This window comes from Chanodichthys erythropterus, chromosome 22 (assembly GCF_024489055.1).
Source record: "Chanodichthys erythropterus isolate Z2021 chromosome 22, ASM2448905v1, whole genome shotgun sequence".
Classification (NCBI taxonomy): domain Eukaryota; kingdom Metazoa; phylum Chordata; class Actinopteri; order Cypriniformes; family Xenocyprididae; genus Chanodichthys; species Chanodichthys erythropterus.
This window is the reverse complement of record NC_090242.1, coordinates 14,730,525-14,757,188: the sequence shown is the minus strand read 5'-3', so window position 1 is coordinate 14,757,188 and position 26,664 is coordinate 14,730,525. Positions and strand designations below refer to the sequence as shown.

Genomic DNA, 26,664 nt, shown 5'->3' with positions numbered 1-26,664 from the left:
AACATTTATTATTATTATCGATGTTGAAAATGTTTTTGTGGAAACCCTGATACAGTATTTTAAGATTCTCTGTTGTATAAAAAGTTTAAAAGAACTGTAAAATGAAGTTTAATGTATTTGATATATTAATATTTTTGCAATAATGTACAATTCTTTACTCACTTTTGACTAATTTATTGCATCATAAATTAATAAACCTATTAATTTGGCAATTAATTTAAAAAATGTGGACTACAAACTTTTGAACAGTAGTGTAGAAATACTGTATTTTACTACCTAGATTAATAAATTCAGTAAATGTTCAGTAAGTTCTTTGTCATTTTTATAATAGCTAATACAATAACAATTTTAAAACATCTGATCTTTACATCAAATCTGCTTGTGATTGCATAAAAATGCAAAAAAAAAAAAAAATGTAATACATAATAATTTTTTTTGTAAGCAGGTTATGCAGGTTATGTAGCGAAATCGTTCAAGTCAATGGAAACACATGCTGGTTCTCTTTGTTTTACACTTTACCTGGATTTGTTGAGCTGGGATTGGAATCTGTGTGGACACTTGTGGAGGACAGTCGTCTGAAAAACTCTCTGGGGTTTACAACACGCTGAGACACTAGAGCTGCTGCCTCCTGCTGGTCATAAACAGTATTACACCATGAAATTCACAGGCCACAAATTAAAGTGAGGGTAATTAAACTTTCAATTACAGAACTCACTGCAGATTTTTCCTCTGATTCAGAGCGGAAATATCTAGCTCTCGTTTCCTCTTCTTCACGCTGCCTTTCCTGATGCTGTTGTGATATGATATAATATAATATATATATATATATATATATATATATAATATATATATATATATATATATTGAACATAATATATGCATGTAAACAACGTAAACACACAAACAGAAACACAGTCTTCATACCCATTTTAATTTCTCTTGTTTGTGGGCCTCAGCCTCCATTTGGGCCTGTATTCTCCTATAAAAATAATATAAATTTTTTAAAAAAGGTTTACCTTTGGCCCTTGGGAATTTTGTTCATGTATGCTTGAAAATATTTGACTGACTTCTGCTCTTTTATTTGCTGTTCCTTTTCATTCAACCTCCTCTCTCTCTCCATCGCATCTCTCTTTTCCTGGAGCATTCGTTCTTTCTCTCTCTGTCTCCTGTCCTCTGCTGCCCTCCGCTGTTCCTCCTTTTTCCTTTCCTCCTCTTCTCTCTGTAAAAAAAAAATATATATAGCAAGAACCTGATCTCTGTCTGTTATTGTATTGGGTGCGACATTTAATTTTTACCTTTTGGAGAAAAAGCTGGGTAAGCCTTGGACTTGCTTACACAAGTTAGTTAGCTCTTTAGTAAGCTCTTTATTTGTGTGTTCCCAAGATGAACGAAAGTCTTACAGGTTTGGAATGACATGAAGGAGAGTAATTAATGACAGATTTTTCATTTTTGGGTGAACTAACCCTTTAAAAATATTTATTTTTGAGCTGTATTGGTAATGTCAGGAGTTTTTTGTTTTCAGTATTGGAGTATTGGTTATTTTTTGTTTATGTATGTATATACACACACACCAACATTCATAATCGATGATATCAACCGTGTAAAGAATAATACATAACAATGAAAAAGAAATGTAAAAACTCACTCACTCCATACCTCTGCTTGTGCCCAGAAAGAATCTCTCTGGATTCTCTGGATCTCTGCGGCTGCGATTGTTCGCTTGTAATTAGTGCCCTGGAAATGGTGAGGAGTCAGTTTGATTTGTTTACCATTTTCCTGATTTTAATGGAGTTTAATTGCAACTTCATCATTCAGGATTCTTAAAGCCCCTCTCCCTTGTGGTACGAAATTGCCATGGTGTCATACCACAATCGCCTGTCTGTCTTCCATCCGGCGGCTGGGTCTCACTCTCGGCCCCTTCGTGACCACTGCAGCATTATGGGCCAGCGCACAGATCCTCTCTTCTGTGATTTCATCCAAAGTGCGGGCAGGAAGAAAGATGTGAACTTCCTGAAGCATCAGAAAGATAAAGATAGCCATAGAGAAAAGATGTTTTTATCATCTTTTTAAAGGGTTAGTTCACCCAAAAATGAATGACTCACCCTCATGTTGTTCCACACCCGCAAGTCCTTCATTCATCTTCAGAACACAAATTAAGATATTTTTAATAAAATCTGATGGCTCGGTGAGGCCTGCATTTACAGCAAGTTAATTTACACTTTCAATGCCCAGAAAGCTACTAAAGACGTATTTAAAACAGTTCATGTGACTACAGTGGTTCAACCTTAATGTTATGAAGCGACGAGAATACTTTTTGTGCGCCAAAAAAACTAAATAACGACTTTATGACAATATCTAGTGATGGGCGATTTCAAAACACTACTTCACGAAGCTTCGAAGCTTTACGAATCTTTTGATTAGAATCAGTGGTTCGGAGCGCGCATCAAACTGCCAAAGTCACGCCCCCCAGTGGTGAACCATTGAAATTTCAAAACACTTATCACGTAACAAAGCCTTGTTTACTGAAATCACATGACTTTGGCGCTCCGAACCACTGATTCGAAACAAAAGATTCGTAAAGCTTCATGAAGCAGTGTTTTGAAATCGCCCATCACTAGATATTGTCATAAAGTCTTTTTTTGGCACACAAAAAGTATTCTTGTCGCTTCATAACATTAAGGTTGAACCACTGTAGTCACTTTAAATATGTCTTTAGTAGCTTTCTGGGCATTGAAAGTGTTAATTGTCTTTCTGGAAATGCAGGCCTCACTGAGCCATTGGATTTTATCAAAAATATCTTAATTTGTGTTCTGAAGATGAACGAAAGTCTTACGGGTGTGGAACGACATGAGGGTGAGTAATAAATTTTGAACTAACCCTTATAATCCATGCTAACAAAACATGCAGTCTAACAAGACTTCTAAAAGAGAAAAATTGAATTAAAAAAAATCTAATTCAAGATCTCTGCATACTCACATGTTCACAAAACAAGAACAACTATTATGTTGCCTAAATCGAATTACCTCTATAATATATGAATGAAGAAAGGGAAAAAAGTGCAAACATTCTACCTTCAATAGCTTTTCACTGAGGCAGTACCCTTAAAAGGATAACATTGTACCTTATCTACCCCTAAAATTTGCATTTTAGACCTTAGAGTAGTAGTAAAGTACTACTATGAACTTTTAAGGTACGAAGATGTCCCTTTAAAGGGATAGTTCACCCAAAAATGAAAATTCTGTCATCATTTACTCACCCTCAAGTTGTTCCAAACCTGTATGAGTTTCTTTCTTCTGCTGAACACAAAAGATGATATTTTGAAGAACGTCGGAAACCAAACAGTTCCATTGACATCTGTAGTGTTTTATTTCCATACTGAAGTCAATGGGGTCCATCAACTGTTTGGTTACCGACATTCTTCAAAATATTTTATTTTGTGTTCAGCAGAAGAAAGAAACTCATACAGGTGAGTGACAAGCTTTTGTACCCCTTAAAGTACAATGTTTGCACATTTTTTACCTTTTTTTTTTTTTACACCTTTTTACCTTAAAGAAGGCCCTGACCGCTGGTAAATGACTCGCACACTCAGCTCTGCGGTACTCGTCCACTTCATTTCCCACCTAAGAGCCCACAAACACTGGTTTAAGGGGAGTTTTTACATTAAACAGTGAATTTTGTGGAGGATGAACTAACCCATAATATCATAACGATGCAGGGTTGAGCTGTGCCCACTCTGCACATCCCATAAAGTGGCAGTCTATGGTGGAGTTTAGTCGACAGTTCTTTCAGTCCACCTACTATAAAAGAAATGGCATGAGAGCAAGCTCCAAAACACACAAAAACATAAAGCTTTCTGTGCTCTTACCTCCAGAATCAGCCAGTTTGAGCCTGTTCATTATTCCATCATAGGCAAATAAAGCCCTGCACACAGAGAATAAAACAGCCACAGAAAATATTAAAGGTTTGTGCTTTGTCATTAGGATGGATAACTCAATTTAGGAACAAAGGCAAATGTATTTTAAATGCAGGCAAGTTCTCTGACGTTTTAGTACAGTCATATGAATGCTCTGTACTGATGTTTGAGTTTTTGTTGTATGTATGCATGAATTATTGATAGATATCATTCTTTTAATGTGTATTAAACTATCAGTATTTCAATATTGACAGTATATATTTTTCAGGCACAATGGCACCATTTCCTTTGAATGACGCCCAGGAGCCTTCTTGGATCCCCAGGGTCTTCTCCAATCTGCTCCCACCCAAAAACTAAAGGGCATTTTCCCACATTCTCATGACAACAATGTCAGAACACTCCATTTAGAAATTATTATTCCATTTAAAATGATAAATTTAGACAATGAGGCCATTATTTTATGTCTTTCCTGGAAATCACTAGGCTAAGTATGTCACAGCCATTCTCGAAAGCCTAATCACTGTTAATCCAAACATTTTTCAACTTATAGGTGATTAGTTTGAGCTATTTTAAAGAAAACGGCTTATGCAAATGTCTTGAGCTGAACCCCTTGACTGAACCATGCATGTTATATCGAACTTACATAAGACACGTTTAAGCTGCTTGGGTGCTGTATGCTGTGTAGCTCTTATGTAGTAATGCACGTGATGTGTAAGTTTGATAGTTTTTATAGAGGGATATATCAACATGGAGAATTGTTTATTTATTTATTTATTTATTTATCTATTGCTATTGACAGTATTTTCTGATTTATGGAGTGATAAAAAGAGATATCAAAAATCAACAAAATGAAATAATTAAAAAAAGGCTTTATCCAATGTTCAGGTTTCTGTTTTAGATTTCAAATTTCAACATAAGAGTTCAGAAAGCTTATAATACGAATCAGTGGTTCGGAGCACGTATCAAACTGCCAAAGTCACGCCCCCCAGTGGTGAACCATTGAAATTTCGAAACACTTATGATGTAACAAAGCCTCCTTTACTGAAATCACGTGACTTTTTCAGTTCGATGCGCGCTCCAAACCACTGATTCAAGACAAAAGATTCGTAAAGCTTCGAAGCTTCATGAAGCAGTGTTTTGAAATCGCCCATCGCAAGATATTGTTGAATAAAGTTATTTTGTTTTTTTGACACACAAAAAAGGATTCTCATCACTTCATAATATTAAGGTTGAACCACATGAACTGTTTTCAATACGTCTTTCTGGGCATCTGAAAGACCAGTGTTAGTTATCTTGCTGGCAATGCGGGCCTCACTGAGTCATCGGATTTTATCAAAAATATTTTAATTTGTGTTCTGAAGATGAACGAAGGTCTTACGGGTGTGGAACAACATGAGGGTGAGTAATAATATAATTTTGAACTAACCCCTATAATCCATGCCAACAAAACATGCACTCTAACAAGACTTCTAAAAGAGAAAAATTGAATTTAAAAAAAATCTAATTCAAGATCTCTGCATACCATTTTTGGGTAAACTAACCCTTTAATGTACTGTAATCATCTGGGGAAAGTGGTGATATCTATAAGTTAATAGTTATTAGTTTTTACCCTACACTCTAAAAAATGCTGGGTTAAAAACAACCCAAGTTGGGTTGAAAATGGACAAACCCAGGAATCGGGTTGTTTTAACCCAGCGAATGAGTTAAATGTTTGCCCAACCTGCTGGGTAGTTTTATTGAACTCATCTGTTGTTTGAAAATTACTATTGCTTGCTTAAAATGAACACAAAGTATGTTGGAAATTAACATTTATTAATAATTTATAAAGTTTAATGAACAATAATTAAACAATAAACATGCTTATTAATAAATGTTCTCCTTTTGATTATTATTGTTGCCTCTAGTAGTAATTATGTATCTGAGTTTTAATTTCCAACCTATTCTGGGTTCATTTTAAAGTCATTTTTAAACAATAGTTGGGTTAAATAAAACTACCCAGTACGTTGGGCAAACTTTTTTTACTTTTTACAAACTTAACCCAGCTTGGGTTATTTTTAACCCAGCATTTTTAGAGTGCATTTATCCATAGTGTCTTGCCTTAAATTTACTGTGGATATGAACAATACATTATGCTTTACAGTAAAGATAAACAGGAAGGAACTGAAAGAGACAGGAAGGATGCTTTTTCAGACTTTCGTGTTTAGACTAGCACCTTGATAAGCCATCTGGACTTTCTATCTTCGTTTATATGTGCTTTAAGCCATTATTAATATTAAGTTAGAATATCTGATATGTAGATAGATCAAATTAGGACATGGTCTGAAAAAACAGCATAGTTTAACATCAAATCAAATCAAATCTGGCTGTATGAATGTCAGGAAAGAAATCCAAAAGGTTTCTCTTATCAGTAACGCACTGACTGAATGAAGTTCCATCATAACGGAACAGAAATATACAAACCTTTTTTTTTTTTTTTTTTTTAGCTCTCAAACAACCAACATTCTTTCTTGTGAAAAGTTCTTCCAGTGGGGACATTGTCCCTTTTAAAACGTTTCCTGTGACAACAGTAGCCAGAACAACAGGAACTGCTCTGCTCAGTAAATATGTCTGCATTTTAGCCCCCAGCATGGTCAAAAACAATCTCTCACACACTCATGTCTGTGTTCAACAGATGCTTGACCCACACACACCTCCTTGCTTCATCATCTCAGATTGTAGGAGAGTTTGTCATGCTTTTGCAGATAAACATACTAATTAAGATAAGCAGGGGTATTTACAGAGGAAATTTGTCTGGGAGGGGTTTGTTTGGTCATTAAGATAAGACAGACATTCTGAAATATAATTCTCTCAGATCAAGACAACATAGCACAAGTCTAGGATTAGTTCACTTTCAAATGAAAATTTCCTGATAATTTACTCACCCCCATGTCATCCAAGATGTTCATGTCTTTCTTTCTTCAGTTGAAAAGAAATGAAGGGTTTTGATGAAAACATTCCAGGATTTTTCTCCATATAGTGGACTTCAGTTGCCTTCAAATGGTTGAAGGTCAAAATTACAGTTTCAGTGCAGCTTTAAAGCGTTCTACGCGATCCCAGACTACAAATAAGGGTCTTATCTAGAGAAACCATCAGTCATTTTCTAAAAAAAAAAATGTTTTAATACATTTTAACCACACTGTAAAAATTTACCGTGATTTTAACAGTGAAAGACTGTAAAAATGTTGCGGTGAAAAACTGTCAATTGGTTTACAGAAAGTTTCCGTACTATATACGTTACGGTACATTTAGTGTAATTTCACAGTAAAATACCGTTAAATTCACAGATTTTGGAAGCGAAAAATAATTCCAATTCTTTACAATTGCAATAATTAAAAATCATTGTAAAATTTACAGTGATAAACCATAAATTGACATTCCCACAATTCCGTGCATGACACTTCACATTTGATATTTCGTTGAAATTACTCTGTTTCTTCTTAGTTTTTCTCATTTTTTTCTAATCAGTTATGTACATTAGGGTTTTATGTTACATCTAATGTTGTTAAATTAATGTTTATTGCATTTTTAAAATTTCATGCATGTTACCATGATGGTGTTTAGTGTGTGTGTGAATGACACTGTGCACCTTCTATATGTTAGTGTTGTCCTTCTCAGCTTGTGGAAAAGCTGCTTGTGATGAACTTTGATTCATCATGTGACTCTTATCACCACTGTGTTTGGTGACTGTCAGTGTATTATAAAGGTACAAAACAGATATTAGTACTTCATTAGGTTGGTAAATTAACATATCAGTTAATGAAATACGTTATTTTACCGTAAATTTAACAGATTTTTTACGTTGCTACTGTATTTTTTACAGTAAAGTTCTGGCAACCACAGCTGCCGTTTTTTTACCGTAAATTTTACTGGGATTTTTTTTTTTACAGTGCATAACTACGCATCCTGAACTAGCTCTCTTCTTCTTCTTCTTCTTCTCTATTAGAATTCCAGCAGTGTAGACAGTGCTTAATGTATTACTACCCTCCTCAGGTCAAAGTTTGAACTAAATTGTATTATACGTTATGCTAGTGCAAGTATATAACAATTAGTTCAAACTTTGACCTGAGGAGGGCAGTAATACACTTAGCAGCAACGTATATAATTTTTAATTGATAAAATGAGTGATGTTTCTCTAGATAAGACCCTTATTTCTCGTCTGGGATTGTGTAGAACACTTTAAAGCTGCAATGAAACTGTAATTTTGACCTTCTTAATTTCTTTTGACTGAAGAGAAAAGGACATGGACATCTTGGATGACATGGGGGTGAGTAAATTATAAGGAAATTTTAATTTGAACGTGAACTACTCCTTTAAATATGAGATGAAGAGTTTTTGACTCATTTAAACGGGGTCGTTCTACCTTCACTGACGAACACGTTACACGCATACATACACATTAGCAGAGCCATCTGTGTAATTGAATATCTGCACATTATTTATTTTCTTTCCAATGAATTTCAACACGAAGATTGTGTTTTGTGTTGACAGTGTTGTTGTCGGCGTTTATGAATAATTAACGCATTCAAGCGGCCGAATAAGAGCAACGGAAAATTGTCTTTTGTTCAAGAGCTGAGAGAGTGCCTTTGAAATACCGCCTAGCAGAGTGGCGCAGCGGAAGCGTGCTGGGCCCATAACCCAGAGGTCGATGGATCGAAACCATCCTCTGCTAAGAATTTTTTGTTTTTTTTGCTTTTACAATTTAGTAAATTATGCGGATTAAGTCATATTATAATGCATTATATATTCATTATAATTATTGTTGTTAGTTTAAAATGCATGTCAGGGTTATTATAGTTAAAACTAACACCATAAAAACGTTTTCGCTACTTGAAATAAAATATAAAATACCTTATATTTATTTTACATAGTTGTCAAAGCAACACTCATTTTTATTTAGTTTAACTTGATGTACTAAAATAACTAAAACTATTTATAGCCTACATATAAACACTAATAAATACGACAAAAACGCAAATGCAAAATAATTCAAAATATTTAAAAACACCCAGAAATACTAAAACAGTGATGCATTAGCTAGTATTTCATGTTACTAAATATGGTCAGAAACATTTACTGGAGAAAAAAAAATAAAAAATTTACATTTCAATCAACTTCACATATCACATATATGGATTTAAAAAATAAGCAAAAATCGTCATCATACCAGTTTGTTGACGATCGTGGATTCAGGATATCTTCTTTTGCCGTAAGTAGAGACAAACTGTATGTATCCAGATTTACTTCCCTCATTGATTTCATGATGATGTTAGTTTAGAAAGTATTATTTCCCGTCCTTAAATGCTAAACAAATGCGACTACAATAACCTGTACTCATACAGCAGATCTCTTTATGGCATCAGCTATATGTCCTCCTGAAAGATTAAAATAGCCAACATTTGTCAATTGTATGCAAACACTTAGGAAGCTTAGAAAAAAACATAAGCCACTCCTGCTCGGAATAGCGGTTTGCATTGTTTCAAAGGTTAACGACTGACAGACAGATCCCACCCATTCGATATAATTTAATAGGACAATATTGAATTAATGCTTGATGAACAATAACAGGCTAACATGATCAATATAAGCCTTTGATGATAATTTAATCAATAATCTATGCGAGTCTGTATTATATCACGTGTTTATGATATGATTACAAACATTGGTTAACGAATGAAAATGCATTATTTTGAGCTATGATATGGAACATGTTAATTTATTCTTAAAAGTTATTTTATCCTGGCTGTATTTTGTCAAGGTAAAGACAAATAAAATCTCAAATAAATAACTAAAAAATAGAGAATCTATTTAAAAAGTACACACAACTCTCAGCCAATAGCAACGCGCCTCGTGTGTGACATCAATCCTATGCGCCGCGGATCCACACACGACACCGGCTTCGTGCGATTTTTCTGTTGAGTTGAAATATGTCAACCGTCCAAGAAGTTGATGAATAAGCTCGCTTATCGGTTGCATTAGTGTCTAATTTTTATTATATTTTGTGTGTTATTAGGTTAGTGCTGTTATAGTTTTATTTTATGATCCACGTGGGCAAATTGATGACATTTCGTGTGAACTGTAGTAAATGACAGGGGTTTTCAAAGCATAGCATTTACAGTTTGTGTAAGATCTCCCTCAAGCCAGGATGAAGTGTCACTATGAGGTGCTGGGCGTTAAAAGAGACGCGTCGGACGATGACCTGAAAAAGGCTTATAGGAAATTAGCCTTGAAATGGCACCCAGGTATTTGATTTCGTTTGATCTTTTCGATAATCCATAGTCTCATATTAATATAAAGCTGTTGGTATCGCCTCATATTTGAGCCTGTTCTCTAATAATTCCTCAGTGATTATTTGTCAAGTGCTGTTAATGATAGGACTTCCGTCAGTTTAATCATGAAATAATGTAATGTGTCATTTTTTTTATTCTGGTTCTAGACAAGAACTTGGATAACTCAGATGAGGCTGCAGAGCAGTTCAAACTGATCCAGGCTGCATATGATGTTCTGAGTGATCCACAGGAGAGAGCCTGGTAAGACCTACAGTGCAACAAACCGGTGGAAAAAAACAACACCACAATGTTCAGCAAATCTGGGCCCTGTGAAATTCATAAATTAACTGCTAGTAATCAAAAAAGCATGTCTTATCGATTGAAATCTTTAAACTTGTATATATAAAGGTTTAATAAAAATAAATTTTTAGGACCCTATGAAATATGTTTTGTTTTCTTCTGAACTTCTGTTTTATTTTTTCCTAATTTCCGTTTTCTGCTTTAAAGGATTAGTTCACATCAGAATTAAAATTTCTTGATAATTTACTCACCCCCATGTCATCCAAGATGTTTGTCTTTCTTTCTTCAGTCAAAAAGAAATTAAGGAACACTCCACTTTTTTTGAAAATAGGCTCATTTTCCAACTCCCCTAGAGTTAAACAGTTGAGTTTTACCGTTTTCGAATCCATTCAGCTGATCTCCGGGTCTGGCGGTACCACTTTTAGCATAGCTTAGCATAGTTCATTGAATCTGATTAGACCGTTAGCATCGCGCTTAAAAATGACCAAAGAGTTTTGATATTTTTCCTATTTAAAACTTGACTCTTCTGTAGTTACATCGTGTACTAAGACCGACGGAAAATGAAAGCTGCGATTTTCTAGGCCACTATGGCTAGGAACTATACTCTCATTCAGGCGTAATAATCAATTAACTTTGCTGCCGTATCATGGCTGCAGCAGGCGCAATGATATTACGCTGCGCCTGTGACTCCCTGCTTGCAAAGGGAGTGTGCCTTGCAACCATGGAGACATTTGTAAAAAAACTGTGCATAATATCATTTTTGAGCGAGATGCTAACGGTCTAATCAGATTCAATGAACTATGCTAAGCTATGCTAAAAGTGGTACCGCCAGACCCGGAGATCGGCTGAATGGATTCAAAAACTGTAAAACTCAACTGTTTAACTCTAGGGGAGCTGGAAAATGAGCCTTTTTTCAAAAAAAGTGGAGTGTTCCTTTAAGGTTTTTGAGGAAAATATTTTTCTCCATATAGCAGACTTAAAGGATTAGTTCACTTTCAAATTAAAATTTCCTCATAATTTACTCACCCCCATGTCATCCAAGAAGTCCATGTCCTTCTCTCTCAGTCTGTCAAAAAGAAATTAAGGTTTTTGAGGAAAACATTCCAGGATTATTCTCCATACTTCAATGGAGCCCAAACGGTTGAAGGTCAAAATTACAGTTTCATTGCAGCTTCAAAGCATTCTACATGATCCCAGATGAGAAATAAGGGTCTTATCTAGAGAAACCATTGCTCATTTTCTAAAAAAATATTTTTTAATTTTTATATTTTAACCATGCTTATCTTGAACTAGCTCTCTTCTTCTATTAGAATTCCAGCAGTGTAGACACTGCTAAGTGTATTACTGCCCTCCTCAGGTCAAAGTTTGAACTAATTGTTATATACTTGCACTAGCATATTGTATATGACAATTTAGTTCAAACTTTGACCTGTGGAGGGCAGTAATACACTTAGCAGTGTCTACATTGCCGGAATTCTAATAGAGAAGAAGAAGAGAGCTATATGAGCATTTATGGTTAAAATGTATAATTTTTTTTTTTTTTTTAGAAAATTAGTGATGGTTTCTGTAGATAATACCCTTATTCCTCGTCTGGGATCGTTTAGAACGCTTTGAAGCTGCAATGAAACTAATTTTGACCTTCAAAAATTTGGGCTCCATTGAAGTCCACTATACGGAGAATAATCCTGGAATGTTTTCATCAAAAACCTTAATTTCTTTTCAACTGAAGAGAGAAGGACATGAACATTTCTGATGACATGGGGGTGAGTAAATTATCAGGAAATTTTCATTTGAAAGTGAACTAATCCTTTAAACGGTTACCAATGGGTTGAAGGTGTGAATTGCCGATTCACTGCAGCTTCAAAGCGCTCTACACGATCCCAGATGAGGAATAAAGGTCTTATCTAGCAAAAAAATGTACTTTTCAATTTACTTTTCAAATGTACTTTTTTTGCACTAGCTCTGCGATGTGCCAAGCATTACGTAATCGCGTTGTAAAGGTCACGTGGAAGTACAAAGAAAGTGTTTACAAAGCAATCATGCTAAGACTAAGTCAAGCGGCCTTTACAAAAACAATGATGTTGGATGGTTTTGGAGACAATGAAGTTGAAAACAATGAAGTTGGAGGAGAAAATGAGTTTTTCGTCCTACCACGGTACTTCTGCCTACGACACGTGTGACCTTTCCAACGTGATTATGTAATACATGGCACATCGCAGAGCTAGTGCAAGATGAGCATTTGTGGTTAAAAAGTATACAGATTTTATTTTTTTTAGAAAATGACTGTTCGTTTCGCTAGATAAGACCCTTATTCCTCGTCTGGGATCATGTAGAGCTCTTTGAAACTGCAATTTGGACATTCAACCTGTTGAACCCTGGTGAAGTCCACTTTGTGGAGAAAAATCCTGGAATGTTTTCCTCAAAAACCTTAATTTCTTATCGACTAAAGAAAGAAAGCCATAAACGTTTGGATGACTTAATGATTGGATGGATTTATGAATTTCAAAATAATCAAATTAAGGCATGAAATTAACAATTAACAAAAATTAACAATTTGTTTATTCTTTTAATGATCCTTTTTATTATTTTTTTGGCAAACAAAATGCTGCACAACAGGAATTGAATCTCCCAATTTTGTGAAAAAAAAGTTTTGTTTTTTTTTCCCCAAGAAGGATTTTGAGATTAAAAAGTTGCAATTAAAGTTTTTATTACGTAACAGAAATAACATGTAATAACGTAATAACATAGGCTCCAGAATCCAATATACAAATTGCCTTATTATAGTGCCAAATCATGCTCTTGAATTTCTTAATTCTTAATTTGTGTTCCTAAAATGAACAAAGGTCTTACGGGTGTGGAACGACATGAGGGTGAGTCATTAATGACAGAAATTTCATTTTTGGGTGAACAAACCCTTTAAGGAAATTAACATTTTGTCATTCTTTGCTCACTCTCCTGTTGTTCTGAACCGCTATGTTTATTTCATTGAACAAAATTTGAAACTAAGCTATTTTCCATATGGTGGTATGGATGGACTACTTTTGTGGAGTTTTATGACAGAAGTGACTGCTGCTGTTGTATACAAAAGAACTTCTTCAAAATTCTCCTTTTGTGTTCTATGGAAAAAATAACAGCATATGGGCTTGGATTGACAGGGAGAAGTATTGAATGTAATTGTTGTGAATTCTGCTTATCCACAGCTATTAATATAATAGCTATTAATATCAATTTTTAAAAAAAAAAAAAATTATACTTGCAGCGTATTACATTGCTTTCCAGTTTAAATTAACCTATTTCCAACCTATTGCCATACTATATAAGTTCCAGCTTGTATTGCAAATTGAAAATATATTGCAACAGTTCATTACATAATTATTTGTTATAACTTAAATTAATAAAAATTACTGTTGTTTTCTGACACATTAACTCAATAATATATGGGACTAAATACTAGTGATACCAATTAGTTTTTGGCCATTAGTTTACAAAAATGGCTAGTTCACTTCAAATATATATTAGTTTTCATTATGCATCATTAATTGTTAATATGGCTGTTACTTTTGCTTCAAGGTATGATAACCACCGAGAGGCGTTGTTGAAAGGGGGAGTCAGCGGAGAATACCAGGACGACAGCATTGATCTCGTGCAGTTCTTTACTGTCACCTGTTACTCGGGTTATGGAGATGACGAACAGGTGAATATTAAGATGTATTTTTTGTCCGTTCATCTTTTTTTTTTTATTGATGATTTAGTATTTTCCATTTATCCGTTTATAAAGTATACCTCATTTATAGAAGCTTATTTCCACCACAGAATAAAAAAAAAGGTAATTGTGAATGATTAATTTCACAATTCTGACCTTTTTCTTGTGATTATGAGTCTATATCTTGCAATTCTGACTTTATAACTTGCAATTACTAGTTTAAATCTCATAATTCGGACTTTTTTTTAATCTTGCAATTCCAAGTTTATATCACACAATTCTTGCAACTGCAAGTTTATATTTTGCAATACTGATTTTTTTTTTTCTTCAGAGTTGTTGACTATAAACTTGGCAATGCAAGTCAGAATTGAGATATAGACAGGCAATTTTGAGGAAAAAAGTCTGATTTTTTTATTCTGTGGAGGAAAAAAGCTTCTGTACACATGTCTGCCATTGGTATTAAAGGAAAGAAAAAACAAAACTTTTAGCAGTTAGTTTACTGATTGACATTTGCAATTACAACTTACTTTGCCAAGTGGATGCCTTCATGTACCACTGGAGGGCAGTAGAAGTTCATGCTGAAAATGCACTGCAAAGTCTTGCTTTCAGTTTGGAGTGGTCCAGACTATTAATTGTAGAAATTGATGTTTGATGTGTTTTAATAGCGCAAGCTCTTTCTCTTTTTGTCTCTGTAGGGCTTTTACACTGTATACAGGAACCTGTTTGAGTCTATCGTAAAGGAGGAGATGGAGCACAGTAAAGATGAAGAAGACGAGGAGGATGAGTTTCCCTCATTTGGAGACTCTCAGAGTGACTATGACACTGTATGTAGACACTAGCACACGTCATTACAGCTTTTAAAGGGATAGTTCACACAAAACTGAAAATTACCCCATGATTTACTCACCCTCAAGCCATCCAAGGTGTATATGACTTTCTTTTTCAGACGAATACAATCGGAGATATATTTAAAAATATCCAGGCTCTTCCAAGCTTTATAATGGCAGTGAATGGGGGGCCTGATTTTTGAAGCCAAAAAAGTGCATCCATCCATCATAAAAGTAATAAAGGCCTTCTGAAGTGAAGCGATGGGTTTTGTAAGAAAAATATCCATATTTAAAACTTTTTAATCTAAAATAACTAGCTTCCAGCAGACGACCGTATGCATACTCAGAAGCCTATGCGCCTCTCATGGATCAAACAAATAGGACTGGGCAACAAACTCAAGCTCCTCTTCTAGGGGTGTAACGATAAGCTCAGGTCACGATACGGTACGTATCTTGATACGGAGTTCGCGATACGACACGTATCACAATATTTTGAACAAAATGAAACTGAAATTCAAACAAGATTTATTCAAAAAACATTAACAAATTTCAATAATTTTCCTTGTACAAGATCACATTTCAAGGTTTAATAAAAACCTTCTGTATTCAAATCAACAGCTGAATAGGTCTGTCTGTCACTGAAAAAGAATGTTAAATTTAACATGAACATATGAATGGGGGCTGTTCACATATCGCGTCTAAAAACGCGTGGAAGGCCGCATCGCTGCTTATTTCCAAAGCGTAACATTATTGCATCACGAAATATCGTACTGTGATAAATAGTTACACCCCATCCTCTTCTCTTATATCGAAATCCTCTGACATTTCTCTTGAAAATTTCTCATTTTAGATTTCTAATTCGTGACCGGTGTTTTGTTTTTCTCTATCCTCTGCGCTTCTGCGTTCCTCAGTATGTCATGCTTCGGGTCAGGGGTTATATATAATATAATATAATATAATATAATATAATATAATATAATATAATATAATATAATATAATATAATATAATATAATATAATATACAGTGGGTACGGAAAGTATTCAGACCCCCTTAAATTTTTCACTCTTTGTTATATTGCAGCCATTTGCAGCCACAATTCTGTCTCTGAGCTCTTCAGGCAGTTCCTTTGACCTCATGACTCTCATTTGCTCTGACATGCACTGTGAGCTGTAAGGTCTTATATAGACAGGTGTGTGGCTTTCCTAATCAAGTCCAATCAGTATAATCAAACACAGCTGGACTCAAATGAAGGTGTAGAACCATCTCAAGGATGATCAGAAGAAATGGACAGCACCTGAGTTAAATATATGAGTGTCACAGCAAAGGGTCTGAATACTTAGGACCATGTGATATTTCAGTTTTTCTTTTTTAATAAATCTGCAAAAATGTCAACAATTCTGTGTTTTTCTGTCAATATGGGGTGCTGTGTGTACATTAATGAGGAAAAAAATTATTTTAGCAAATGGCTGCAATATAACAAAGAGTGAAAAATTGAAGGGGGTCTGAATACTTTCCGTACCCACTGTATATTTTGTACCATGAAAATACTCAAAAATGGCATCAGAGTTCTTTAGGGGCTCTAGTGCATTTTAGACCATTCAGCCAAATGAGACTGGATTATTAACTTGGCTAAATAGAACTCAAAATCTTTCTCATCTATAAATACTTGTCCAAATAAGCTATTACAGGTAAAAGTAGGGTGGCAGTATTTTGTATCTGAAAATATATTTTCAGACTGCTAGATAAAAGAGGGGGAAATCTTGACCTAAAACTTCACATTTGGTTCAAGCTACCCAGCATCGCTTTTATTCATCAAGATGATTTTTTTTTCAGGGTCTGAACCATTAGATTCACCCACTCCAGTTAGAAGTGAAGGCTTTTAAGTGATCTCAACCATTTCCCTTTCTGGTGTGGCTCGTACCTGCACTTTACCTAATGGAGGTTTGGGAGTCATTTGCCATTAGTGGAGGCCTGCAAGAAGCAGATAAACTGAGGAAGATTCTACAAGCCTCTTGATATTTTTGTTAAAAGGATGAAGCATCCAGGAAGATTATCTGAAAATCTAGTTATATAGTATTATATGTTATCTTAACTTTTTTTTTTTTTTTTTGAAATCTAAATAATTATCTTTATTTGTCTCCCTGGTGCTCTCAGGTTGTGCATTTATTCTACGGCTACTGGCAGAGCTTCTGTACGCGCAAAAACTTTGCATGGAAGGAGGAATACGACACGCGACAGGCTTCCAACCGTTGGGAGAAGAGAGCCATGGAGAAAGAGAACAAGAAAACCAGAGACAAGGCCAGGAAAGAGCACAGCGAGTTGGTGCGGCAACTGGTGGCCTTTGTCCGAAAACGTGACAAGCGCGTTCAGGCACATAAGAAACTGGTGGAAGAGCAAAATGCAGAGAAGGCCAAGAAAGTTGAAGAATTGAGGAGAAAACAGAAGCTTAACCAGGCCAAGTGAGTGAGATTATCCCATTTTATGAGGCTGGGTGATATGACGGCATTTTTCGTCCATACAAACGGTAAAAATATATAAACTGGGAGAGATATTTAGCTATATATAGATAGTGTCACAGTCATGTAAAACCTTGAAATATGAGGGAGATTTATTTTTTATGTTTTTTTAATCTGTTATGTTCAGTAAAGCTACATTTATTTGATCAGCCATTACTCCAGTCTTCAGTGTCACATGATCCTTTATATATATTAATTGTTAAAAGATCAAAAAAACATTTAAATTCAAACATCCATGCGATTTCTTTCCTAAATGACCAATTCTCCTGTCTGTTTGACATGTACAATCACAGCAAACATTCAGATCCGCATTGGCATTGCCACTGAGCCAGAGAGAGCAAGTTGTCATATTATATGTATGAAATCATATCGTTATTTTTTTGTGTTACAACAAAAAATCACCCCCTATACCCTTAAATAATCACCCCCTATACCCTTAAATAGGACATTATTTGAGGGGACAGCCATTTGTAGTGGTGTCCGAAACCATAGTTGACGTTATCAAGTGCACTCATTCAATCCCACAATGCACTGCAATAACGTGTACACAACCGGCTAGAGAATACCCATAATGCACTGTGATGAGTCGAGCTTCGGATGAATTCCCGCATTTGAATAAATAATGAATAATGCATCCATTCATTTTACAAACCGCTGGTCCAATGTGGCTGCAGTGTAATATCATACAGGTATAAATTCCTTTTTAATTGATTATCAAATTGTTTAATTAAGTTTAGTTTCCATGGGAGAGTTCAAGATAAATATTTTCATTTTCATTACTTCTGGAGCTGCCAGTTTGCTACGTTTCAAATGATCATTAAATGGCAAGCACAAACTATGCAGAAGTTTATATATTAAATTTTGTTCACTTAATTTAAAGGTACAATTTGTGATTTTTTTTTTTCCGCTAGAGGTCGCTAGAAGCCTATTCAAAACAAAGGCCTAGTTTGATGACGTAAAGCAGGGATGGACAACTCCGGTCCTGGAGGGCCAGTGTCCTGCAAAGTTTATCTCCATCCCTGATAAAAACTCACTTGCCTATAACTTTCTACTAATCCTACAGACCTTGATTAGCTGGTTCAGGTGTGTTTGATTAGGGTTGGAGCTAAACTCTGCTGGACACTGGCCCTCTAGGACCGGAGTTGTCCATCCCTGACGTAAAGTTTTAGAGTGGAAACTTGGGACATGTGTGGTCTCCATCTCAACGGACGGTGCAAAATAATAGGGATTGGAGTCTGGAAGAACTCATGTTCGTGGAAGCGATTATTAACGTTACTGTAGTATGAAGCAGAGCAGGACTGAGTGTTGCGGGAGCGGAACGAGGAGCTGGAGCGATCGATCAACACACGCCTCACGAACAGCGGGACTTTTATTATGACACAGTCGCCGGCGCCGCTTCCGCTTTTCCGGTCATGAGTTTACGGGAGCTGTCCTTGTCGACAGAACCAGCGGCAGATGGTAAACAGTAATTATGTTCCATAAATAATTAACACAATCCACCATAAAACGTGCAAGAAGTAAATAAGGAACTGCTTGAAGCAAGCTAGTGGTTTGCTGGACGCTAGACTCTACTTCCGCATTTGTCCACGGCACTTTTGTCATGTGGTTTCTACGTCAGTAAAGGCGGTAACAAAGGTAACTGCGTCATTGACAGGCGACTGCACAGCCCCGTGTCACTGTTTAGAATGGGAATTTTCTCATGATTTACAAGTACCGTAGCTGAAAACATTAGAGATATTGTTAATAATCAGCTGGACAAAATATATAACACTAGCCTAGTGGTTTTTGGATATTTTACTGCAAAAATTTTACAAATTGTACCTTTAAGCTGATATAGTTAATTGATATTATGTATATAAAAAAATAATTCGTATAAATTATATTTTTACTTGTACTTGGTAATGAGGATTAGCAAAGTGATGCTTTAAGTGTGAAAAATTAAGCAAAAGTAACCCAGAAACTCAGAGAATGGACTTGTGACAAAGTCCCTGAAACAACTGGGCCTTCATTTTAATCTTCCATGCAGTGAAATGTATTGTTGTCCACACAAGGACTACCTACAGTAGCTGAAGCACAAGAAGCTCATTTAGTCTTTTACTAACATGTTAACAAAACAGACTTCTGGTAATCCATATTCTGGTTTCATTAGACCAAATAAATCATTTTGGAACTAGCAGAATCCAAAATGAATGGCAATGCAAGGGTGCAAAGTACAGTTGTCTGGTGCCCACAGTGAAGTTCGGTGTTAAGTAAAAGCAGCTTTTCCACAGTCTGGCCAAACCGTTGTCATTGCTTAACCATTCCATTTTGTGCTGATCCAGCCTATATATATAATATGCTGCAAAAAAAAAAAAAAAAAAAAATATATATATATATATATATATATATATATATATATATATATATATATATATATATATATATATATATATAATAAATATAATATTGATTGTGTGGCATTAGGCTGGCGGAAGACTATCAGGAACAGAGTTGGGCCGCCATGTCAGAGCTAGAGAAAGAACTGCAGCAGATGGAAGCTGAGTATGGTCAAGTGTTCGGTGATGCATCAGAGAGTGAAGAGGATGAGGAGGAGGTGGAAAACGGGCAGGAGAAGGCAAACATAGATGGGGGAGGTGAGTTCTGATGACGTACACGTATATACTTGAGTGGATTCTGGGTACAGGAGGTCACAGGTTCAGGGATCAGTGGATGGGTCAATGCACATTTTATAATTTTGAGACTAAAAAAATAAGTTTAGAAAAGTTTAAAGGGTTAGTTCACTTAAATGAAAATTCTGTCTTTAATGACTCACCCTCATGTCGCTCCAAAACCCGTAAGACCTTCGTTCATCTTCGGAAAACAAATTAAGATATTTTTGATGAAATCCAAGAGGCTTTTTTATCCCCCATAGAAAGCAATGCAATTACCGTAGAAATGACATGAGAGTGAGTAATTAATGACAAATTTCATTTTTGGGTGAACTAACCCGTTAAAAACAGTTCTGCAACACACAAAAAAGCCACAAATAAGCACACCCTCTCAAGCTCAACATAACATGTTGTTTTGGTATTTTAAACCTATACAGTGACATTCAATGTTTTTAAGTGTGACATCAGTGTCAGTGTCCAAATACTTACAGAGGTCAATATATAAATAGACAACTCAGAGCAGTCATCTGTGATTCATAATTCAATAATACACAGTGTGTCACCAAGTCATGAAAAATACCTCAATCATACTGTAAAACATTTGTGAGTAATGGACGGAACATATCTAACAGCTGCTTGACCTTTGTCAGATGCAGTGCAGGCAGATGGTGGCACGGAAATGGACGACTATTATGATGACCTGTATTGCCCTGCCTGTGACAAATCTTTCAAATCCGATAAAGCGTGAGTGAACGGATCACCCACACGCACTGCTCTGGGAAACTTCCCTTGCGCACCCTCAATCACCTCACTGATAAACATGTTGATTTCAGTTTTTAGATCTCACTTTTTTAAGTCTGCCACTTCACAGATTAATAAATTATGTAATCTTTCAGTTCAGTTCCTTAGTTGATTTATAAAATATAAATATTTACACTACCATTCTACAGTTTGTGGTAGTAACATTTTTTTAACTGATTTTTTTTTATCTCTTCTGCTTACCAAGGTTGCGTTTATTAGATAAAAAATACAGCAATATTGTGAAATATTAATAGAATTTAAAATAACCGTTTTCTTTATATTTTAAAATGTAATATATTCCTGTGATGCGAAGCTGAATTTTCAGCATTATTACTTCAGTTTTCAGTGTCACATGATCCTTCAGAAAGCCTTCTCATATTCTGATTTGCTGTACAACAAACCTTTCTTATCATTATCAATGTTGAAAACAGTTATGATGTTTAATATTTTTGTGGGAACCATGATAAAAAAAAATTCAGTTTTCTTTGATGACTCGAAAGTTCAATTGAACAGCATTTCAATACAATTGATTTCTTTAAAGAAATATTGGTTACACTTTATTTTAGGGCTGCAACTAACGATTATTTCAATAATCGATTAATCTGTCAATTATTTTTACGATTAATCGATGAATCGGAGGGGAAAAAACATTAATTTCCAACCTTTTATTCAAAAACAGAAATGACAGTGCAAATTCACAGTGCAAAAAAATCCTCTGAACGTGCAAAAACAGGTTGCTCTTTTAACATCCCTGAGCTGTTAATAAAAAACAAATGGACTAACACAAAAAACATACACATGTATGCTTTACATCTGCCAAATATATAGGGCTTTTTTTTTTTATAAATTGCACAAAAAGATGTATAGTTTTGTTTAGCTTAAGATGACCAAGTGCTATAAAAAAACTTTTTAAATTTCATTTTAAAGTACAACAAACAAATATATTTGTCAACAATAACCGATATGGAACAAAGCACAGAATAAATACATGACAACAGATCAGTGTTAATTTTGACAGCAAATTTTGATTTAGTTATTTATTTATTTATTTTTGCTCCGCTCTGCTTCTCGCTCAACCACGCGTTTTTATACTCAAACATCTCCGCGTCTCATTGACAGGCGTAATAGTCGCGCGATACAACGAATCGATAGTGAAATTCGTTGCCAACTCTTTTAATAATCGAATTTTATCGATTCGTTGTTGCAGCCCTACTTTATTTTACAGTGCCGTAGTTACATTGTAATTACTCAAATAAGTACTGAGTACTATTAACCCTTAAATGCATACCTCGGGTCTTTAGTGACCCGGAACGTCATTCACTACCCTCCTCCTCATTCATTTTTTAAAGTTAGACTTCAACCTTCTTGGTATTCCTCAATCGATTCATTATAAAGAATATAACATGAAAAAAATCATAAAATTATAAAAGAATGGCTATTTTTTTTATTAATTTTTTGTAAAAATTGTATAGGGTCGCTAACGACCTGAGGTCTGTATCAGTGTACCTATATTTTTTTCTGCACAACAATAATTGAATCTTAGATGACGGAATAAGTGCAATTCACCTTTATTCCACAAGGTGGTGTCTGATACACAATGCTGAAGTGATGACTCTTTCAGACAGAAAACTAAATAATAAGAAAAACATGAAATGGCTCAGCGATTTACTGCAGAGCAAGTACTGAACGCAATCAAATATGACTGTAACTTTCACTAATGGATCTGGTGAAGCTGTTAGTGATCGAAATATTGATTTTGAAGATGTTGAAAATTATATAGTTCTGAGAATGTTTCGAGAATAGGCTCATATTTGCAAACTCAAACATAAAACTAGCCTATTATTTGCTGAATTTACTGGGAAATTAGCTCTGACGAGGACAGTGATGATGGCATAAAACATTTGCTCAGACTGAACCCTTTCAAGCTCCAAAAGGTAACAAAATATGCTTTATTTTATTCTTCTGTAATTGTTACTCTAATATCAGAGAAGCTTTATATTATCACGACAGGTAGAGATCCTTCCGTGTTAGATATAGATCTGGGTCGATAAAGACCCGAATATGTAAGAATGATTGGCGAAACAGTCATGCATTTAAGGGTTAATTAACTACATGTACTTAGTATAGAGTTACAGTTAGGGTTAGGGTTTGGTTTAGGGTTAGTTACTTGTAATTATGTATAATAATCTGTTATTACTACAGTAAGTACATGTAGTAACGTGTAACTACGGCACTGTAAAATAGTGTTACCGAAAAATTTTGTAGCATTCTAAATATCTTTACTGTAACTTGTGATCAATTTAACAAATAAAGAAAAATAATTTAAAAAAAAATCCTTTAAATGGTATTGTAAATCGACATTAATGTTGATATTTAATGATTTTAGATTTTTTTCTCTTAGATGTGTTGGTTTTCTACTTTTATTCTGTTTTATTAATTTATTTATAATCACAAACAGCGTGTTTTTAGGTAATTTACTTGCATTACATGTATATAATGTATACATGCATATAATGCAGCAGTATAATTTGTTTCTCTCATATCAGCATGAAAAACCATGAGAAGTCCAAAAAACACAGAGAGATGGTGGCATTGCTACGGCAACAGCTGGAGCAGGAAGACAAGTCACTGAGTCAGAACTCTGTCGAGAGAGAGGAGGAAGAGGACGATGATGATGATAGTGATGAACTTGATGGCACACAGAGACAGAAGTAAACCATAGCATTTGAGATGTGCTCTTTGAATATAATTTGTTTGCTTTGCTACTATTTATTATTATTTCAGAATATGCCAGATTTATAAACATCTACCGTGAACATTAATGAAATGTTAATGTAAAAATATTATTAATTAATATTAATGTTAAAATAATTAGGATAGATAATGCACTGCTGACATAGTCATTGCTGGATTAAAAATTCAAACATTTTCTTTATTAGTTATTTATTGTTTTTCATATTGTCTGAAATTGTAATAAAGGAATTTGTAGAACATCTATAAGTTTGTGTACTTAAGCAAGGCATCTGGCGGCATTATTAGCTGTTTTTGTTCATTGATTGGTTCCTTTGATTACAGATTATCTAAAAGGCAGAAGAAAAAGAAACGTCAGCAGAAAAATGTAAATGTAAGTCACTGAAATCTAACCTCCGAACCCCTGAAGTATTTGAATTGACTAGATTTGATCCAGTAAAATATAATTTTTTTTTTAATACGGTTGTTCTGTAGAATCTCCCAGAAGAACCAAAGATGGACAGTCCAGTCCAACAGTCCACAGAAGAGCACCCTCCACCCGCACCTGATTCGGGCAACAACGAGGATGCCCCTGTCCCCTCTGAGGACCCAGATGAGAATCTAAAACCAGAGGGATGTGAACCCACCAACCAAAAAAGGTACCTGTTTAACAAACCACCAGTTTAAAATGTTATGTTTATATAAAGAGCATTATGGGTAAAGTCCTCTGTATATTGATATGAACTGAGATTAACTCTCCGTGTCATGTTTTACAGCTCCGCAAAGACAAAAGGGAAGAAAGGTGCAAAAGACTCTAAAAAGAACAGCAAACCACATGGAGGTGTAGAAGTTGCACAAGAGGTGTGTGTACATGTGAGCAAGCAGCCACTTCTCTATTGCCTTACAGCTGTTTTATAATCATCATCCAGTCATATACAACTTCAAATGTGATTTTCTATAACAACTATTATTGAATAATATGTGTGTATATGACTGCTTTGTTTATTCTGATTCTGATTGGTGTAATGAAGTAGTTCTACATATTATATGTTGAAATAAATTTGTAAATTATCTATTAAAAGAGAAGCTTTAAAAGAGTTTTCCATCAAAATAAAAGTTGATGGTTTAATGAAGCAATTAAGACACCCATAAATATTAGTATTATAATTTTACATTTGTAATGTAAAATAAAAGTATAATATTATTTTTCTTAAATACTCAATGTTTTATTTTACAGTGAAATATTATAGTAATATTTTAGTAATTTTTATATTTCCATTTAGTAATATATATTAATATGGCTATAAAGTTGTACTACTACTACTACTACTAATAATATTTTATAGCCATATTGAAATATAATCACAAAGAATTGTGCAGCTCTACAAACAAGCACAGCAGATTTGTTTTAAAATGTTAGTTCACCCAAAAATGATAATTCTGTCATTAATTACTCACCCTCATGTCGTTCCACACCTGTAAGACCTTTGTTCATCTTCAGAACACAGATTAAGATATTTTTGATGAAATCTGAGAGGTTTCTGATCCCCAAGAGAAAGCAATGCAATTACTATCATTCAAAAAATAGTCAGTTATTTGTTATTTTTGCTTTGTTTTTGCACACAAAAAGTATTCTTGTCGCTTAATAACATTAAGGTTGAACCACATGTTGACTATTTTAACCATATCTTTACTACTTTTCTGGACCTTGAATGATGGTAATTATGTTGCTTTGTATGGGGGGGACTATTGGATTTAATAAAAAATATCTTAATTTGTGTTCCAAGATGAACGAAGGTCTTACGGGTTTGGAACGACACAATTAATGAATTTTGAGTGTGTGTGTGTGTGTGTGTGTGTGTGTGTGTATGTGAACTAACCCTTTTAAACTGGAATCACAATTTTTATCTTTATATTTTAATATAATTTTTATCACTATTCTTTTTTTATTTCTTTTTTTTACCCCAAATTGTGCAGTCCTAGCTTGGAGTTCATTATTGCTCTCTGAAATGTCTGTCAACAATTTGTGGTAGAAAAGCTTAATGCAACCTTTTCTCAGTGTTTTTTTTTTTTTCTTCTGCTCCTTATAGAAGGAAGTAAACCTGCGCTGTGTGATCTGTCAGTATGAATTTGCCACCAGGAACAAACTTTTCGATCACCTAAAGACCACAGGCCACGCCACTGCCCTATCCTCCAGTAACACTGCCCAAACGTGCAAGAAAAAGAAGGACACCAGGAAGAACCGATAACTGAGAGGCAGACTGAAAGACTGAAGCCCCTCTGATTGTACATTTGTCCAAGAACACTTTGTTTGATGACATGCAGTTTTGCAACCATCAGGGAGTGCGTTTATGGGCCTGCGTGTCTTTTTTGTCTCTATGATAATGAATTTGTGCCCTGTGGGCTGACATCTATTGTAATGCGCCATATGCCAAAAGATTTCCCTAGAAATGCCATTTATTCCAAACCATAATTGATGCATAATTTGGTGCCTCATAGAGGTTCTGTAGGCGAATGAGACTTATATTTAGTAGACCGTGCAGATGATGTTGTGTGTTTTTTTTTTTTTAGGAGGTTAATAATTATCTTGCTGCTAACAGTGGCAAGTTTTAAGTCACGTTTAGTTTCATTTTCATAGTGACCATTTCAAACTGGTAACCTGTAAAAGGCAACGTGAGGAATAAAACTCCACTGGATGTTTTGAACATGGATGTTTTTGACAATATTTCACAGAGTTTTCATTTTATTGGAAATGTTTTGGAAGGTGGAACTGTTTGTTTGGAGAAATATGCGACGAACCGCAAAATCTCACAACAATGTTATTATTAGTAATAAGACCATTGGGTTTAAGATCACAAAGAAGGTAAAAGCTAAACATTCAAATATTTTTATTGTACCATGTGTAATGGATCAGCTGAT

General features: G+C 34.8%; 2 protein-coding genes across 3 annotated transcripts; one reads left to right on the top strand and one right to left on the bottom strand.

Moving 5' to 3' along the window:
- Positions 1 to 1,457: 1,457 nt before the first annotated feature.
- LOC137013046 (drebrin-like protein) lies at positions 1,458 to 9,282 on the bottom strand. The gene is made up of 6 exons (XM_067376625.1): positions 9,117 to 9,282; positions 3,866 to 3,921; positions 3,694 to 3,797; positions 3,546 to 3,620; positions 1,867 to 2,010; positions 1,458 to 1,734 (listed from the first exon to the last, which is right to left on the bottom strand). Exons 1-6 carry the CDS (start codon positions 9,209 to 9,211, stop codon positions 1,642 to 1,644), a joined length of 567 nt encoding a protein of 188 aa, XP_067232726.1. The 5' UTR covers positions 9,212 to 9,282; the 3' UTR covers positions 1,458 to 1,641.
- Positions 9,283 to 9,827: 545 nt separating this feature from the next.
- dnajc21 (DnaJ heat shock protein family (Hsp40) member C21) lies at positions 9,828 to 26,009 on the top strand. 2 transcript variants are annotated; one of them, XM_067375809.1, is made up of 12 exons: positions 9,828 to 10,191; positions 10,386 to 10,479; positions 14,089 to 14,212; positions 14,917 to 15,045; positions 17,205 to 17,509; positions 20,030 to 20,199; positions 20,871 to 20,958; positions 23,562 to 23,726; positions 24,091 to 24,139; positions 24,241 to 24,404; positions 24,522 to 24,606; positions 25,836 to 26,009. In XM_067375809.1, exons 1-12 carry the CDS (start codon positions 10,095 to 10,097, stop codon positions 25,992 to 25,994), a joined length of 1,629 nt encoding a protein of 542 aa, XP_067231910.1. In that variant the 5' UTR covers positions 9,828 to 10,094; the 3' UTR covers positions 25,995 to 26,009. The 2 variants fall into 2 exon arrangements, with proteins under 2 accessions (XP_067231910.1, XP_067231909.1); XM_067375808.1 differs by having other exon boundaries at positions 20,865 to 20,958.
- Positions 26,010 to 26,664: the final 655 nt, after the last annotated feature.